Source organism: Lutra lutra, chromosome 13 (genome assembly GCF_902655055.1).
Source record: "Lutra lutra chromosome 13, mLutLut1.2, whole genome shotgun sequence".
Taxonomy (NCBI): domain Eukaryota; kingdom Metazoa; phylum Chordata; class Mammalia; order Carnivora; family Mustelidae; genus Lutra; species Lutra lutra.
In genome coordinates this window covers 5,882,845-5,901,362 of record NC_062290.1, presented here as the reverse complement: position 1 = coordinate 5,901,362, position 18,518 = coordinate 5,882,845, and the positions used below count along the sequence as shown (strand labels likewise).

General features: G+C 35.9%; 1 protein-coding gene across 1 annotated transcript; it reads right to left on the bottom strand.

Annotated features, from left to right (window-relative positions):
* Positions 1 to 6,558: 6,558 nt before the first annotated feature.
* On the bottom strand, positions 6,559 to 7,123 carry LOC125083841 (alpha-ketoglutarate dehydrogenase component 4). Its single transcript, XM_047700801.1, has one exon. It carries the CDS (start codon positions 7,121 to 7,123, stop codon positions 6,812 to 6,814), a length of 312 nt encoding a protein of 103 aa, XP_047556757.1. The 3' UTR covers positions 6,559 to 6,811.
* Positions 7,124 to 18,518: the final 11,395 nt, after the last annotated feature.

Here is an 18,518-nt window from a genome sequence, read left to right as displayed (position 1 = left end):
TTTTCTTTTTATTGTCACCTAACCAAGGAAGTGGGGGGGGTATACACATTGATGTAGGGATATTCAGAGAAAGCCTTGTATAAAAAATAGTAAATTTATCTTTTGATTTTTTAAGAAGCGCTTCCTAAGATTGTTAACTCCTGATGTGCTCTTTATGAACACTGCTGTATCCACTCCACGTCTGGTACTTAAATTATCTCTAACGAAGGTTTTTTTCCCTAATTTTTCAGTGTAACCTATTACAGATCTTTCAGTTTGCTGTATTAGAATAAATAATAATAGTAAATATATAAGTCAGCAAGATTATCCAAACAAAAGACTAGGTTATATGTGTTAAACCTCATTTTATTTAAGAAAAAAAAAGTCAGAGTATGGATCTGAGAAAATACTTGGCATTTACTCACAGATTTGGACTGATATACTTAATTCCAAGGTACTTAGGACTAAGTGTTTCACGATGCTGACAGGAACATTTAGAGAGATTTCAGAATGACAAGAGAATTTTAAAACTTTCAGATTATTCAAATTCATATCAGATAGCCTTTAACTTTTCACATGAATCAAATTTTTAGTAAAATGCACATTATATCCTAAATATTAAAATATTTAATTTTGTAATCTTACCAGTTTTATTTTAGTTTATTACAATATGTTGGTTTTTTTAGATTAAGAAGTTAATTTCTGTTGCACTTATGCCATATGGGATTGCTTGGTTGGTGCAGGCCCTAAAATACTGTTCATTTTCAGTCTTATAAATTTATAAGGAAATGCCTTATCTCCAACTGAAACACTAGTCTTCATTAGTATGGTTGTAAAACTTAATGATCATCATTCCATGATAAGTCCTTTCTTTGCATAGCAAATTGCTTAACATTTTATTTTTGAAAGTAACTGTAGCAGGTTTATAATATAAGAACATTAAAAGAGCTTTAAGAGTCCCTGTTCCCAGTTACCCACATTCTTAGATTTTGTAAATGGTTTAATTTTAATACTTGCCTAGGAAGCACACCTATAGATGCTATTTATTGGGGTCAAGAAGGTCAGCTTTGAGCAGTGTGAGCAGAAGCTTAGCTTTTAGGGGCTCCTGGGTGGCTTAGTTGTTAAGCACCTGCCCTCGGCTAATGGTCCCAGGGTCCTGCTTGGCGGGAAGACTCTTCTCTCTCCCACTCCCCCTGCTTGTGTTCCCTCTCTCACTGTGTGTGTGCCTCTCTCTCTATCATAAATAAATAAATAAATAATTTTTAAAGAAGCTTAGCTTTTAGATCTGTTTGTAAATAACAAATTGAGCAAGGGGGTGAGATAGAGATAGCACAGCAGGTAATACAGACGCAGCAGGCAGCTGAGAAGGCAAATTATCAGTTGCAGATGATAAGACAGTATCAGAACAAGTACTAGAAACAAATGAAAAGATGCAATGGAGATTTTTTTGATCAATTATCCTTTCAAGTACAGTTGTATACATAGATGAAAACCTTTAGATGATTTTCACAAAAAAAAATAAGGGGATAATATTTTTAAGAGTAAGTTTAGGTGCTTTTATCTTTTTTATTTTTTATTTTAGGTTCTTTTCGTTTTTGTTATTTTATAAAAATAATTTATTTAAGAGAGAGAGAAAGAGAATGAGCAGGGGAGAGGGACAGTAAGAGAGGGGAAGAAGACCCCCTGAGCAGGGCACCCGATAGATCGGGGTTCAGTCGCAGGATGCCAGGATCTGACCTCAGCCGAAGGCAGACACTCAACCAACTGAGCCATCCAGGTGCCCCAGTTTAGGTTCTTTTAAATGCTTGGAGTATATATGAATCTCAGAGTATGAATTTTCTACTAGCATGTAGTATAAGATTGTGAGTCAGAATTTATTTACAGAAATTACAGAATTTTTAATATTAGAGATTAATTTATAATTTATAATATTTCATATTTAAATATATATTTATAATATTTTATTACATATCTGAATATATTATATATTAATATATTATAAGTATCTATATTATATAATCATATATTAATATATAGTATTAATGTATGATATAATATTAATATATAATATATTATATGATTATATATAACATTACTATTTAATATATCAATATAATAAATGTATATATGATATGATGTATGATATATTGTATATTATATAAATATATTTTATATTTATAGTAATTTATAATATTAGAGATTAAAGAAATCACAGTAAAGAAAATAGAAACAAAATGAGAAAGATAAATCTAACACTCAAGGTACTCAGTTATGAAAATGGAAATTTTCTTTCTTTTTTTTTTTTTTAAGATTTTTTTTTTAATTTATTTATTTGAGAGAGAGACAGTGAGAGAGAGCATGAGCGAGGAGAAGGTCAAAGAGAGAAGCAGACTCCCCGTGGAGCTGGGAGCCCGATGCGGGACTCGATCCCGGGATTCCCAGGATCATGACCTGAGCCGAAGGCAGTCGTCCAACCAACTGAGCCACCCAGGCGTCCCGGAAATTTTCTTTTTTGACTATTTGAAATACACATATGCTTTCTTCTTCTGCATAATAGTTTTGTTGAAGGTTGCTGTAGCAATGAGTCTTTATAGCTATCCCAGATTTTAAGTATATTAACACAAAGTTTATTATTTTATGTCCTTAGTAACATTATTTTATCTTTTATTTCTTCTTCTTAGTAACATTTTAGACCCATCAATGTTTGGTTGAAGGAAAAGTAAAAAGAAAGTTATTTGCAGGATCTAAGACTTCATTTTGATTCTTAGGAACAAATGACTGAATTTGCTAACACTTTTAATCTACATAACCAAGGTGTCTCAGCCCTTCAACTGCAAGCTGTGGGTGGCCCAAAGCTAAATGACATATCAGAAGTAGTTTGTGTTAAATGTTTGCAATTATTGACTATTATTCAAAAAGCATTTTAAATCCTTAAATCCTATAAATCCTTCCAGAAGAAGGTTTTTAAAAATGCTGTTTGTTTTTTTTTTTTAAGATTTTTATTTATTTGTCAGAGCAAGCGAGAGTGTACAGGAGCGGGAGAAGCAGGCGAAGGAGAACAAAATTCCCCGCTAAGCAAGGAGCCCTGTGCGGCACTGAGTCCCAGGATCCTGGGACTATGACCTTAGCTGAAAGCAGATGCTTAACCAGCTGAGCCACCCAGATGCCCAATCCATGTTTCCATCAGTAATTTTGAGGATAGTATGAATCTTCTAGTACCACTTCTTTTCCTTTCTGTTAGTGATTTTATAACAGTGCATTGCAGCTTGTTGAATAGGAATTCTTGATAATAAGAGTAAAGGTATTGTTGACAATGAAAACTGAAACTGAATTTTGCCTTTTTATTGAAGGACTTGGAAAAATGTTGAAATCTAGAACTCTGTATCATTGTAAATTCCTTAAGAGACCCCACTTATTTCCAAAAGTAGTATTACAGGGAAATAATTTTTCAAAAATTGAGACTACTGTAGAGGATAGTTCTTTTCTAAAAATGGTTTGTAAATCTGAGACCTACGGGACAGTGAGTATGGTTCTGGGAAAAAAAGGAATTTATAAATTTCTGTCAGAGCTGAGATTAAATTCACATTTTGTGGGAATTTTTTCTAACATCTTGAATTTCTCTTATTTTAAATTTACTATAATAAATGTGGAGGATTAGAGTACAAATAACTCAGTCAAATGCCAAAAATACTTCAGCTCTAGTAATTACCTGGGTCATTTTCTTATATTTGCTCCAACTTGCCACTTAATGGTCATATTCTTAGTAGAATTCTTTCTCCTCTCTAATTTAAAAAAAAAAAAAAAAAGTATCCTGTCCTCATTGTGCATCACTTCAGATCTTCCTACATAGGTATTCACTTATCAGTACTGACATTGCAAACTGCCTACAACTTTGAAGTTGCATCAGGTAGTTCATGTTAATAGTTGTAGTAGGGAAGCCATCGTCTCTTAAGTATCTTTTTTTTTTTTTTAAAGATTTTATTTATTTATTTGACAGAGAGATCACAAGCAGGCAGAGAGGCAGGCAGAGAGAGAGGAGGAAGCAGGCTCCCTGCTGAGCAGAGAGCCCGATGCGGGGCTCGATCCCAGGACTCTGAGATCATGACCTGAGCCGAAGGCAGCGGCTTAAGCCACTGAGCCACCCAGGCACCCCTCTTAAGTATCTTGATAAAATACTAAATCCCACTCCTGTGTTGAGAATAAAGAAGAATAGATAAGCTAATAATGGATATAGTAAAGGAATCCTGGATAATTGTATGTGAGGGCAAATCCTGGTGGTATATCCACTTAGAATTCCCTATTAGATAAATATTCAAACAAAACCAAGAGATAAAAAATTTAATTATGTTGCAACTCTGAGAATATTATCCCTAATCACGATGTTTTCAGAGATCCTAGTTTGCTGTGGCCCCAAACAATCTCATATACAAAGAAGGTGGGTATCTTGGGCCTGGACTTAGTATGACAGAGTTTCATATACTACTTCTCTTTAGAACATGCTTTTTCAAGAGCTATCACCTCTAAGAGGGTCAGTACTCTTATTGGGGGAAGAAAACTCTTTTCATAAACAGATATGCTGTGCTTTTAAAATTTCATGGTGGAGAAGAAGAGGGAGAAAATGAAAGGTCAGCTCCTGGTTGGGGAGGGGAAAAGGGAAGTAAAAAGACAGTTGAGAAATATTGCTCTAGAGGGTACTCTTACAGACATGGGCCAAACCAGCACTACCTCAGAAATGACCTCAGGAAAGGGAAGATATGTCAGTGTCAGAACAGCTGAGAGTATGAGAGCTTTAAGCAAATATTCCAAATAGTGTATCTGAAATAAGAAGTAGCTGATATGTAATCTTTCTAAAAAGTCATCTAATTTTAACCTCTCTAGAATTTAAAGGTTTTTCCTTAACAGATATAAAAGTTGGGTCTTCAGTGGAGATAAATCCCTGAGTACCATTTTGTTGTCTTGTTTTTACATTTTGCAATAAGTAAGATTTAATAATCCCCTCAAAAAACTTAACAGGGTATTTTATAATATACGACATATTAACAATTTGCTTCTTGGTCAGACAAGGAGATAATAAAGTACTTTTTGATATTAAAACCATGTCCTATCACTGTATATTAAAGTAAAAAATAAAATTTCCACAGAGAAAAAGAAGCAATGCCAGGTAAAGATCATATTTATTTTATGAAATTTATGGAGAAGACTACTCATTTTTGACTGAAAAATGCTACAGGGTTTTGTTTGGTTTGGTTTGGTTTAATTTGTTAGCTATCCTCCAGGGTGTGAAGTAGTGTAGCAGTGTGGGGTTTTTTTGGTTTGTTTTTTGTTTTTTTTTTTTTTTAACTTTAAAGAATATTTTCAAAGTAAGTTTTTATTTTTATTTATTTTTTTTTAAAGATTTTATTTATTTATTTGACAGAGAGAGATCACAAGTAGATGGAGAGGCAGGCAGAGAGAGAGAGAGGGAAGCAGGCTCCCCGCTGAGCAGAGAGCCCGATGTGGGCCTCGATCCCAGGACCCTGAGATCATGACCTGAGCCGAAGGCAGCGGCTTAACCCACTGAGCCACCCAGGCGCCCCAAAGTAAGTTTTTAAATGATAACAGAAAAATCATCAATCACATTGTTTTTCTGAGTCACCAGAACAGCTTATTTCTGTACCAAACACCTATATCATATTCAACTTGGGCAACATTTATACTGGTCACAACAGAGAACTCATAGGAGAAGCAGATAAACTATGGAATAGCAAAAAGATAAAACAAAACAAAAAAAAATAACAAAACAAAAAAACCAAAGCTTAGTCTACAGGCAAATGAGCAAAACTCAACAACAATTTGACTCTAATACCCATGAGCTACCCTTACTAATAGGAATGACTTCCTTAAAGCATATTCTAGAAATCATTCAAGGTATCGAAGAAAATTTATTTAGCTTTGTGAGGCTTTACTTTCACAATAATACATGCCCTTGGCACTCTAAGACCCTATTAAAGTTTCATAAATTGCCTTAATAAGGCAAATATTTAGGTTGATTTTATGAAACTTTCAGACATTTAAGTTTGAGAAAGTTAGTGGTTTTCAGAATTTGCACACAGAATGACAATCAAAACAGTAAAAGAAATCAAAGAATGAGACTTTCTTAACAGCCCTAATAATATAGTAAGTTGCAATGTCTAATCAAACATCTATTCCTAGGTTTATATTTATTTTGATCCCATATATTCCATTTTAAACTCTGGCACTTTCTTCTGAATATTGGTTACAAATAATCTTTTGTCTTAACTCCCAGTTTTAATACCACAAAGTCACCTGTTTTACCTTGACTATATTTTTATTACTTTGTGTAGGATATGCTTTTAAAACTAGTTATACTCCAGTAACTCTGTGAATGAAAAAATGTTAAGAAAACTAAGAACAAATAATGGAGTCATTCTTTCATTGATCCTCGTCCAATTTCAGGAAAATCACTTCCCCAAGCAGCAATTCTCTTTGATAAAAACCTGTGATAGTTTACTAGATACTGTGTACTTTTAGTAGCTCCAACACTGGAAATACTTGATAATTGAGAGTAAATTAATAGGCTAACATTTAAAAATGTATACTTTAATAAGCATATAAACAATTAGGTAAGCTTTTGCAGAAGCTGACCAAGATACATATATTAGAAGATACAACTGTCCATCTAAATTTTCTATATTTCATTTTTTTTCTTTTTGGAGAGTATTCAAGTTGTTTGCTATATAATTTCTCATGTGCCATTTTGGATTTTTGGACAGTCTTTATTGTAAAGACTATTTTTTTGTCTGATGACAAATAGCAGCCACACTGTCAGTGATTATTCCGGACCTCCACGTTGGATAAATTCAATTTCTTCTTGAGATACAAGTTTCCTTCTGTATTTCTGAGGTAATGTTTTTATTATTTCTGCAGTGTCTGGTGGACCCTGATGCATCAGCAAATCTGGTGATTTACTTCCCTTAGAATGCTGTGAAATTGAAGAAGAGTGAGATGGTAGTCCTGCTGATCTCAAAACTTCTGATACGTTAGGTTTAGGATTGTCTCTTCTGTCAGGGAATCTTATTAATGGAGTATGTGGCTTGACTACTTGAACGACCCTGCTGGCAGACGCCATCTTGCTGCCCATCATGACCTTGTTTGTTTTTTTTTTTTTTTGTTAAAGATTTTATTTATTTATTTGACAGACAGAGATCACAAGTAGGCAGAGAGGCAGGCAGAGAGAGAGAAAGGGAATCAGGCTCCCTGCTGAGCAGAGAGCCCGATGCGGGACTCGATCCCAGGACCCTGAGATCATGACCTGACCCAAAGGCAGCAGCCCAACCCACTGAGCCACCCAGGCGCCCCTGTTTTGTTTTGTTTTGTTTTGTTTTAAGATTTTATTTATTTATTTGACAGACGGAGATCACAAGTAGGCAGAGAAGCAGGCAGAGAGAGAGGAGGAAGCAGGCTCCATGCTGAGCAGAGAGCCCGACGTGGGGCTCGATCCCAGGACTCTGAGATCATGACCTGAGTTGAAGGCAGAGGCTTTAACCCACTGAGCCACCCAGGGGCCCCAGCAGTGTGGTTTTGATTTGCGTTTCACTAATGATGAATGATGTTGAGCATCTTTTCATGCGCAATTTATTGGCCATTTGGGGAAATGTCTCTTAAGTCCTTTGCCCCATATTAAAATTGAGTTTTGTGTTGTTAAGTTATAGTAGTTTTTGTATTCTGGATATTAACCCCTCATCAGATATATAATTTGTAAGTTATTTTTCCCATTCTGTGGATTACCATTTTACTCTGTTGATTTGTGTCCTGCAAAGCACAAAATTGTTCAATTTTGCTGTATTCCAATTTATCTCTTCTTTTGGTGTCATATCCAAGGAATCACTGCCAAATCCAATGTTGTGAAGCTTTTTCACTATGTTTTCTTCCAAGTATTTTATAGCTTTGGCTCTTACATTTATGTCTTCAGTCCATCTTTGAGTTAATTTTTTTCATATGGTATAAGGTAAGGTCCAACTTCATTTTTTTGCATATGGATTTCCAGTTTTCCCAGCAACGTCTGTGGAAGAGTGTTCTTTTCCTCACTGAATGATCTTGGGGCACCCATGTTGAAAAATCATTTGGCCATAAATGTGAGAGTTTTTATTTCTGTTTTATTCCAATAGTCTGTGTATTTATCTTTATGCCAGGACCATACTGTATTGATTACTAGTAGTTTTTGTGGTTAAGTTTTGAAATCAGGAAGTGTGAGCTTCCTTTGTTGTTTTTCAAACAACAAACAACTTCGTTGTTCTTTTCCAAAAATTATTTTGGCTTTTTGGTGTCCCCAAAATTCCATATGAATTTTAAAATGTTTTTTTTCTATTTCTGCAAAAAAAAAAAAAAATAGATTTTTGCAGATCTTGGGGTTTTGATAGGGATTGCATTAGATCTGTATATCACTTTGGGAACAGGTAGTACTCTCTAATGTGGATTATCTCATTTTATTCATACAATTGGTAGGTACACTATTAGTTTTCTCATTTTAGGTGTGTGGAAACTGAAGTTTAGCAATATACCATAATTTCCAAGTCTCATGTGTAGAAGGAAGAGATGCTGCAATTTGAACATAGGCAGCCTGACTCCAATGCCGGAGTTCATAACCATTTCACTATGTTGCCTTTCACAGCTTTGGCAGCACACATATAAAGCAGCAATAAACTTAGGTAAGCTTTCTGCAGTGATCCATAGTTATATTGCTCAGGTGGCAAGGTGACAAAATCATTTTGTTCCCAGTAGAAATTATTTGAGTATATTTTTAGTTGCGTTGCTACACATCCTATGCTCCGAACAAAAGAATTTAAGTGGGCAAACATAGAAAGTAGGTCTTTGTGGAAGGAGCAGTGTAAGGGACAATACTGCCTTTTCCTAGAGATGAGAGAAAGTTGAAAGTAAATGAACTTTTTAAAAGTTTGGACTAGATGATCTTTGCCTTTGAGAGTATTGTGCCAAAATTCAATTTAATTAACATACACTGTATTATTAGTTTCAGGGGTAGAATTTAGTGATTCATGTTACAACACCCAGTGTCATTGCATTAAGTGTCCTCCTTAGTGCCCATTACCCAGTTACCCCATCCCCCGATCCACAACCCCTCCAGCAACCCTGTTTGTTCCCTAGAGTTCAGTGTCTCTTATGGTTTGCCTCCTCTGTTTTCACCTTATTTTTCCTTCCCTTCTGCTATGTTCATCAGTTTTGTTTCTTATATTCCACATATGAGTGAAATCACATGGTATTTGTCTTTCTCTGACTTACTTTGCTTAGCATAATACCCTCTAGTTCCATCCTCATCATTGCAATTGCAAGATTTCATTCTTTTTAATGGCTGAGTAATATTCTATCACATCTTCTTTATCCATTCATCTGTCAATGGACATCTGGGCTCTTTCCATATTTGGGCTATTGTGGACATTAATGCTATAAACATTGGGGTGCATGTGAACTTTCAAATCACTATGTTTGTATCCTTTGGATAAATACCTAGAAGTGCAATTGCTGGGTCATAGGGTAGTTCTATTTTTAACTTTTTGAGGAACCTCCATACTGTTTTCCAGAGTGGCTGCACAAGCTTGCATTCCCACCAACAGTGTTGGTGTTGGGAAAATTGGATAGCCACATGCAGAAGAATGAAACTGGACCACTCTTAAACTATACACAAAAATAGACTCAAAATGGATGAAAGACTTAATGTGAGATAGAAATCCATATCCAGGAATCCAATCCAAATCCAGCTTTGGTTTTCTTTTTCAACATTCCTTTGGCTATTCGGGGTCTTTCTGGTTCCATACAAATTTTAGGATTGTTCCAGCTCTGTGAAAATGCTTGATGGTATTTTGATAGGGTTTGCATTGAATGTGTAGATTGCTTTGGTTAGCAGGGACATTTTAGCAATGTTTGTTCTTCAAATCTGATCATGGAATGTTTTTTCATTTCTTTTTGTTTTCCTCAATTTCATTTATAAGTGTTTTTAGTTTTTAGAGCACAGATCTTTTATATCTTTGGTTAGGTTTGTTCCTAGGTATCTTACGGTGTTGGTGCAGGTTGTAAGTGGGATTGATTCCTTGCTTTCTCTTTCTTCTGTCTTCTGTCTTATTATTAGTGTATACAAAAAATGCACCTGACTACTGTGCATTGATTTTATGTCCTGCAACTTTGCTGAATTCCTGTATCAGTTCCAGCAATTTTTTGCTGGAGTCTTTCAGGTTTTCTACATAAAGTATCATGTCATCTGCAAAGAGTGAAATTTTAACTTCTTTGCCAATTTGGGTACCTTTTTTTTCTTTTTTGTTGTCTGATTGCTGATGCTAGGACTTCCAGTACTATGTTGAACAACAGTTTTACCATCAAATTCTTAACAACTATTATGTCAACATACTATAAATTATTGATAAAGTGTCACTTTTCAGGACAGTTATGCCCAGGAGAGATAACTTTCTCTGCTCCCCTTATGAACAAGGATTCTGTCTGTCATTCCAAGACCTTCAGCATGTGTCCCAAACTGCCTTACCTAGATTCATTTCTTCTTACTCCTCAACAGTAACTTTCAAATCCAGCCAAACTGGTTTATTCACCATTTATTCCCTGATAGTATCTTATAGCTTGGACTAGAGGGTATGGATAGAAATGGAAAGACATAGAAACAGATCCAAATGATGAATTGGATGGGAGGGCTGACAGAAAGGAACAAATCAAGGATGTTTCCTAGGTTTTGGTTTGATGGATGAGTTCTTATGGAGAAGGAGGGAGTTTAGACAGAATTCCATTTGGGACATGTTGGGATGCCTGCAATATTTCCAAGTAGGGATGTCACATAGATACATAGATAAACATTTAAAATAACAGATAGAGGTAAGGTAGCTTAAGGAAGTGTTTTTAGAGAAAGGAAGCAAATAGAGGATAAGGTTCTGAGACAATCACTTAGAGGTTAGATAGAGAATGAGTCAGCAAAGAAAGACAAATAGTGGTCAGTGAAAGAGGAAAACAAGCAGAGTGGAGTTTCATGAAAGCAAGAGAAATGTGTTTTTAAGTGGGGAAAAGTGGTCAACCTTTTAAAAAAAAATTTTTTTTATAAGAAGTGGAGGGTGAGAAGGAAAGAGAGAATCTCAAGCAGGGGGCCTCACAATCACAACCCTGAGATTATGATCTGAGCTGAAATAAAGAGTCAGATGCTTAACTGAGCCACCCAGGTGCCCCATGATCAATCATTTTGAATGTTATTTACTGAAGCACCAAGTAATAGAAGCTTTGTTCACTGACCATTGTACTCGGCCACTGTCAACTGATGGTAAATTCAGTGTAGGTGGAGGACAGCTTCCAGACTGGATCAGGTTGAGGAGGTTATAATGTTGGTAAGGAACTAAAGACAGTATGGGTAGATTACCATTTGAGAAGTTTTGCCATGAAGGGGAACAGGAAAATAAAGTGATAGTGGGCAAGAAAATAAAATTCTTGGTTTTTATTTGGGAGTTATTATATCAAGTTTATATGCTGATGGAGTGAGCCATGAAGAAAGAGAAAAACTGAAGGGGTACAAATTATAAAGGAGGTAAAATTTTGAATGGGATCCAGAGCACAAGAGAGAAATGAGTCTTTAATACATCAGGGACACTTAACCATTTATAGCTAGAGGGCAGATGGTAAAATGTGGTAAACACAGGTAGGTTTGTAAATTTGGTAGTAGAAACATGAGAGCATTTTCCTGTGTTTATTCTGTATTCTACAGAAGTTTGAAGTGAAATTACTAACCCAAACTGGTAATTTGATGGTACACCCATATCTCATTTGATTACTATGGTTTTTTTTTTTTTTTTAAGAGAGATTTCTTTTAGAGAGATAGCACATGCATGAGAGTTTGGCGGGGGCGGTGAAGAGGGAGAGAATCGCAAGCATACTTCCTGCTGAGTGTGGAGCCCAATGTGGGACTCAGTCTCACGACCACTGAGATCATGACGTGAGCTGCAGTCATGAGTCAGACACTTAAATGAGTGAGCCACCCAGGTGTCCCTTTTCTTTCTTTTTGATTTCCTTGAAAGATCATTGGAATGAGCAGAGCCATCCATCCCCCAGCTTCCAGTGCTACTGTCCTCCTTCATTCCACCACTTCTCCTACTCTAATGGCCATGGCCATTCTTGGCATCCCCTGTGAGTGATGGTATCTCATCACAGCAGACCATAGAAATAATGAGCTTCAAGCACACGAAAAGATGGAGGAGCACAAGAAGATCAACAACTGTTTTGAAGAGTTAAGGGAACAATTAAAAGAACTTACCAATCAGTATGAAAAGTCCGAAATGATCCAAAGGACCCAAATCTGGGCAAACTATGGATGAAGTATTTAAGAACTTAACTGAAGAAAAATTTTGTTGTTAAATGAACCAAGATAGGTTGTCGGATGTCATTGTTAGTTTGAAAAAAGTAAGCTGAAGCCAGGAATGAGAGTTGTTTTGGCTGTGACTACATTGATACTTGCCAAGATCCACTGGTTTATGCAGGTCTCATAAGGACATAGGGAATATTTCTTTTTGTGAAGTAGAGGGGTCAGTGGAAGGGTCAGAACAAATGAGAGAATTCAGAGGTAATAGAACTACCTTTTACAAACCTAGAATTGTATCAGTATAGGGATATTTCCAAAAGGCTGTTTGTTACAGGGCTAGTAGTTAAGAAAAACACTAATAGCAAGAGCTGCTGGTAGCCAACTGGAATGCAATTTCTTAAATGTAGCATACAGTTCTGTTGTAGACAAGTACATTGGTGAAAGTGCTCATTTGATCAGAGAAATGTTTACACCAGGAATCATCAGTCATGCATCATTTTTATAGATAAAAAAAGATGCCATTGGTGGATACTTGTTTCCTGGAAGTACTTCAGCTGATAGATTCAGAGAACTTTATGGAGTTATGCAATGGGTGGATATGATACTCTGCACAGTTAAAATAATCATGGCTACAGGGCGCCTGGGTGGCTCAGTGGGTTAAAGCCTCTGCTTTGGGCTCGGGTCATGATCCCAGGGTCCTGGGATCGAGCCCCGCATCGGGCTCTCTGCTCAGTGGGGAGCCTGCTTCCTCCTCTCTCTGCCTGTTTCTCTGCCTGCTCGTGATCTCTGTCTGTCAAATAAATAAATAAAATCTTTAAAAAAAATAATCATGGCTACAAACAAGTACAGTGGATCCTGCTTTGCTGTCTCCAGATAAATAGAAAAGATACACATTATGTATAAGCAAGGGTAGCTATCTTGAAAATCTGTGGAGGTAACATTACAAAGCCTGATTAAATAGATTATTAGAAGTATATACAAAGCCTTCAGATGACTCCAATGGAGCAGACCTGAAAAACGTTTGCACTGAAGCAGGCATATTTACAATTCGTGCTGATCATGAGTCTGTAGTATAGAAAGACTTCATGAAAGCAATCAGAAGTAACTGATTTTAAGTAGCTAGAGTCTAAATTGGACTACAAACCTGAATTCTAAAAAGATAGAACATAAGACGAATTACAGGGTTTTTTTTTTTGTTATTTCTTGTTTTTTTTTTAAAGATTTTATTTATTTGACAGAGATCACAAGTAGACAGAGAGGCAGGCAGAGAGAGAGAGGGAAGCAGGCTCCCTGCTGAGCAGAGAGCCCAATGCGGGACTTGATCCCAGTACCCTGAGATCAAGACCCGAGCTGAAGGCAGCGGCCCAACCCACTGAGCCACCCAGGCGCCCCAAATTACAGGTTTTTTTTTTTTTTTGAATTGACTATTATTAGATATGTAAATACAGAATTCTTTTTTTTTTTTAAAGATTTTTTATTTATTTATTTGACAGAGAGAGAGCACAAGCAGGCAGAGAGGCAGGCAGAGAGAGAGGAGGAAGCAGGCTCCCCGCCGAGCAGAGAGCCCGATGCGGGGCTCGATCCCAGGACCCTGAGATCATGACCCGAGCCGAAGGCAGCAGCTTAACCCACTGAGCCACCCAGGCGCCCCCAAATTACAGGTTTTTGATGGCTACATGACACATTGACTTAATGTAAAAATCAGTTGAAAATGAATGCAGTGGCAATAATCTTATTAAATATATGAATTTAAAACAAAATAGTAAAAATACATAGTTTGTAATAGATGTAGAAGTAAAAGATACGGTACAAATAGAAAAGACAAGAGGGGGAAATTAAGTATACTGTTGACAAGGTCTAAAAGTGCTTGTGAAGTGATATTATTTGAAGGTAATTTGTGATAAAGATGCATATTGTAAACCCTAGAGTAACCACTAAATATCAAAATTAAAAATTAAAAGAAATAGCTAATAACTAATAGAAGCAATAAATTGGAATTATTTTTTTTAAATCAACCCAATAGAATGCAAGGAGGAAAAAGAACAGAGATCAAATTGGACAAATAAAAAATAGCAGGAGCCTAGATTTAAACCCAAATCATACTGGTAATTACATTAATCAATGATTTAAACATTATAAAAAGATACATTATCAAATGTAATGAAAAGGCGAGAACCAAGTACATGCTATTCACAAAGAACCAACTTTAATATAAAGATGAAGATAGGCTAAAAGCAAAAGGGTGGAAAAATCATGTATAATGGAAATGCCAATCAGTAAGTTGGGAGTGGCTGTATTAATATCAGGAATTAATTAATACCAATGATAAAGGGAGACATACATAAATAACAAAAAGCAATTCATCAAGAAGACACACCATGCACCTAGTATCAGTTTTGAAATACATGAAATATAAATAATCTAAAAGGATAAATAGATAATTTCACAATTCCAGACATTTCAACACTTCTGCTAATTGACAGAACAGGAAGAATCCAAGATCCATAAATATACAGAACATTGCAATCAGCCAACTTGACCTGACATTTATAGAACACTCCAGCAAATAGCAGCAGACTATGCATTCATGTCAAGTACACATAAAATAATGGTTGGCTGGCAGATGGTTATCTGCCCTCTAGTTATTTTATGCTCTTCATCAAGATGAAACATGTCTTGGGCCCTAAGGCAATTCTCAAGAAATTTTAAAAAATTATTCTCTGTCAATAACTTAAAAATCAATAAAAGGAAGATCTTGTGTAATGCTATGAAAAATAGGAAACTTGAAAACAAACTGAGTCAAAGAAAAAATACAAGAGAAAATGGAAAATATTTTGTAGGGGCACCTAGCTGGCTTGGTAGAGTATGTGACTCTGAATCTCAGAGTCATGAGTTCCAAGTCCCACATTTGATGTAGAGCCTAATGAAAACAGATTATATATTGTAATGAATGAAAATAAAAATACATATGCAGGTAATCTCTGATTAGAGTGAAATTTATAGCTTTAGATTCTTCTATTAAAAAGGAAGAAAGATCTAAACCTCAGAAACTAGAAAACAAAGGAAATTAAATTCAAGTAAAGAGAAAATAAAGTTAGAAGTATAACAAAGTAGGGAAAAAATTGAAAGGGAATACCAGTGAAGGCAAAAGCTGCTACTTTGAAAATATCAATAAAATTGATAAACCTCAGAATTATCAAGAGAAAAATTTAAAAGGACATAAATTACCAAAATCAGTAATAAATGGGCTATTATTTATATCCTACAGACATTTAAAGTAAGAAAGAAATACGAGGTTTATGCCAATACATAGGACTAAGAACTTAGACACAACTAATTTCTTGAAAGAAAAAAAAATGCTAAAACAGACAAAAAAACTTATAGTTAGAAACTTGAGGTGAAATAACTTCAGTGTGAATTTTATCAAAGAAGAAATAATATAATCTTACGCAGATTTTTTTTTTTTTTTAAGATTTATTTAGTTTAGAGAGAGAGCATGTGCATGTGTGGTGAGAGGGACAAGGAGCAGACTCCCCATTGAGCATAGAGCCTGACCAGGGGGGAATCTCACAACCCAGAGATCATGACCTGAGCTGAAATCAAGAGTCAGATGCTCAACTGAGTGAGCCACCCAGGCCCCCTCACACAGATTCTTTATGAAAATAAGAGAGTGAACACTTGCCAACTACCTTCATGAGGATCCCTTTATTCTAATACCAGGACCAAAAATAGACATAAGAAAAAACTATATGCCCATATTCCTTATAAATACTGACAGAAAAACCCTTCACTAGTAGCACATAGATCCAGGAAAAAGGAAAAAAAAATATTACTCTGTCACAACAGATTCTTCAAATTCTTATCTGAGGAATACAAAGTTAGTTTAATCCTCAAAAAATCAACGAAATACATCATACTGACAAGATAAAGAAAAAATCTCATATATCATCTCAATATATGCAGAAAAAGCATTGAACAAAATCCAACACGATAAAAACTCTCAGCAAACTGGGCATAGACAAACTTTTTCGATCAGATAGAATGCATCTGAAAAAAATCAAGCTAACATCACACACTTAGTGGTAAAAGAATGAATGCTTTACCCTTGGGACTGGAATAAGGCAAGAATGTTTACTCTCTTGTCTACATTGTACTGGAAGACCTAGGCAAGGCAATGAGGCAAGGAAACAAAAATAAAAGACATATCAGAAAGGAAGAAATAAAAGTACCTGTACTCATATATGACATTATTTATGTAGAAAAATCCCACACAATATATTTTTTTTAAAGTTACTAGACTAAGGGAATTTATAATATTGCAGGATGGGTGGCCAAGGTACAAAAATTTACTATTTCTATATACTAGCAACAAATAAAAAGTGAAATTATTAAAATTACCACTTAAAATAGCACAGAAATAAAATATTTAGGGATACCTTTAACAAGGTATTTGTTAAGTATTGCACACTAAAAACTACAAAATAGTGTTTTGTCTACAAAACACCCAGCACACCAGAAACTTATCTTTTAAAGATACTTTAAGGCAGGGAGCCCGGATGGCTCAGTTAAGTCTCTGCCTTTGGCTCAGGTCATGATTGCAGGGCCCTGGGATGGAGCCTCAGGATGGGCTCCCTGCTCAGCAGGGAGTCTGCTTTTACCTATCCCTCAGCCCCTCCCCCTGCTCATGTGTTCTCTTGCTCTTTCTCTTTGAAATAAATAATATCTTTAGAAAATAATTTTTAAAAAGATACTTTAAGGAAATGAAAAAGCAAGTCACAGAGTGGGGGGAAATATTTGCATTTCATGTATCTAACAAAGCATGTGTATCAATTTATGAAGACCCTTACAATTCATTAATTAAAAAAACTAAAAATTGGGGCGCCTGGGTGGCTCAGTGGGTAAGGCCTCTGTCTTCGGCTCGGGTCATGATCTCAGGGTCCTGAGATCAAGCCCCACATCAGGGCTCTCTGCTCAGCAGGGAGCCTGCTTCTCCCTCTCTCTCTGCCTGCTGCTCTGCCTGCTTGTGATCTCTCTCTCTCTCTGTCAAATAAATAAAATCTTAAAAAAAAAAACAAAAAAACAAAAAAAACTAAAAATGGGCAAAAGATTTGTACAAACACTTCATAAAAGAAGATGCATGAATGACCAATAAACACATGAAAAGAGGCTCAACATCATTAGTCATGAGGAAATGCAAATTAAAACCACAGTAAGATAACACAACACTCTGACTAGAATAGCTAAAATTAAAAAGACTATGTGAAGATATATGTGAGTCAGGATTCAGATACTAGTCTTTTTTCTTTATAGCTAAATATATTCAAAGGCCAGATTTGTAAAAACATAAGCATAAAAAATTTGAAAGACTGATAATACAAAGTGTTGGTGAAAAGATGGAGAAACTGGATATCACTTAGGAAAACCACTTGACAATTTTTATGAAGCTAAATATACACTTATATGCCACTGCATTGCCACTCCTACATATTTATGCAAGGGAAAAACATGCTCACAGTGAAAATTGTACATGAATGTTCATAGCAGCTTTATTCCTAATACAATAGAACACCAAGCAAAAATCAAAAGGAACAAATTACTGATTGATGCCACAACACTGATGTAGCTCAGAAACCTGAGCGAAGTGAGAGAATTGACCCAGAATGAGTGAAATGAGCCAGATGTAAGAATAGGTACCGGAGGGCTCCATTTATAGTAAATTTTACAAAAGGAAAGACCTCCATTGTGATAGCAGTAATTTGGGCCTGGACTGACTTGCAAGTGGGCAAGCTACTACTAATCATTTAGAGTTTCCTTTTAAGATGAAACAATTTACTACCATCCTTGCCCTAATACAGTTCAAAACCACTTTTGGTTTTGGGACTTTATCATTCGAGCCCACCCAACAAAACAGAAGCCACGGGCGCCTGGGTGGTGGCTCAGTGGGTTGGGCCGCTGCCTTCGGCTCAGGTCATGATCTCGGGGTCCTGGGATCGAGTCCCGCATCGGGCTCTCTGCTCAGCAAGAAGCCTGCTTCCCTCCCTCTCTCTCTCTCTGCCTGCCTCTCCGTCTACTTGTGATCTCTCTCTCTGTCAAATAAATAAAAAATCTTTAAAAAAAAAAAAAAAAGCCACATCAGGTATTTTAACAGTAAATTTAATATAGAGTGTTAGACTTGTATTAGAGG

Bases quoted from the DNA above. Each gene is read 5' to 3' on its own strand.
- LOC125083841 (XM_047700801.1), bottom strand. From the start codon at position 7,123: ATGATGGGCAGCAAGATGGCGTCTGCCAGCAGGGTCGTTCAAGTAGTC.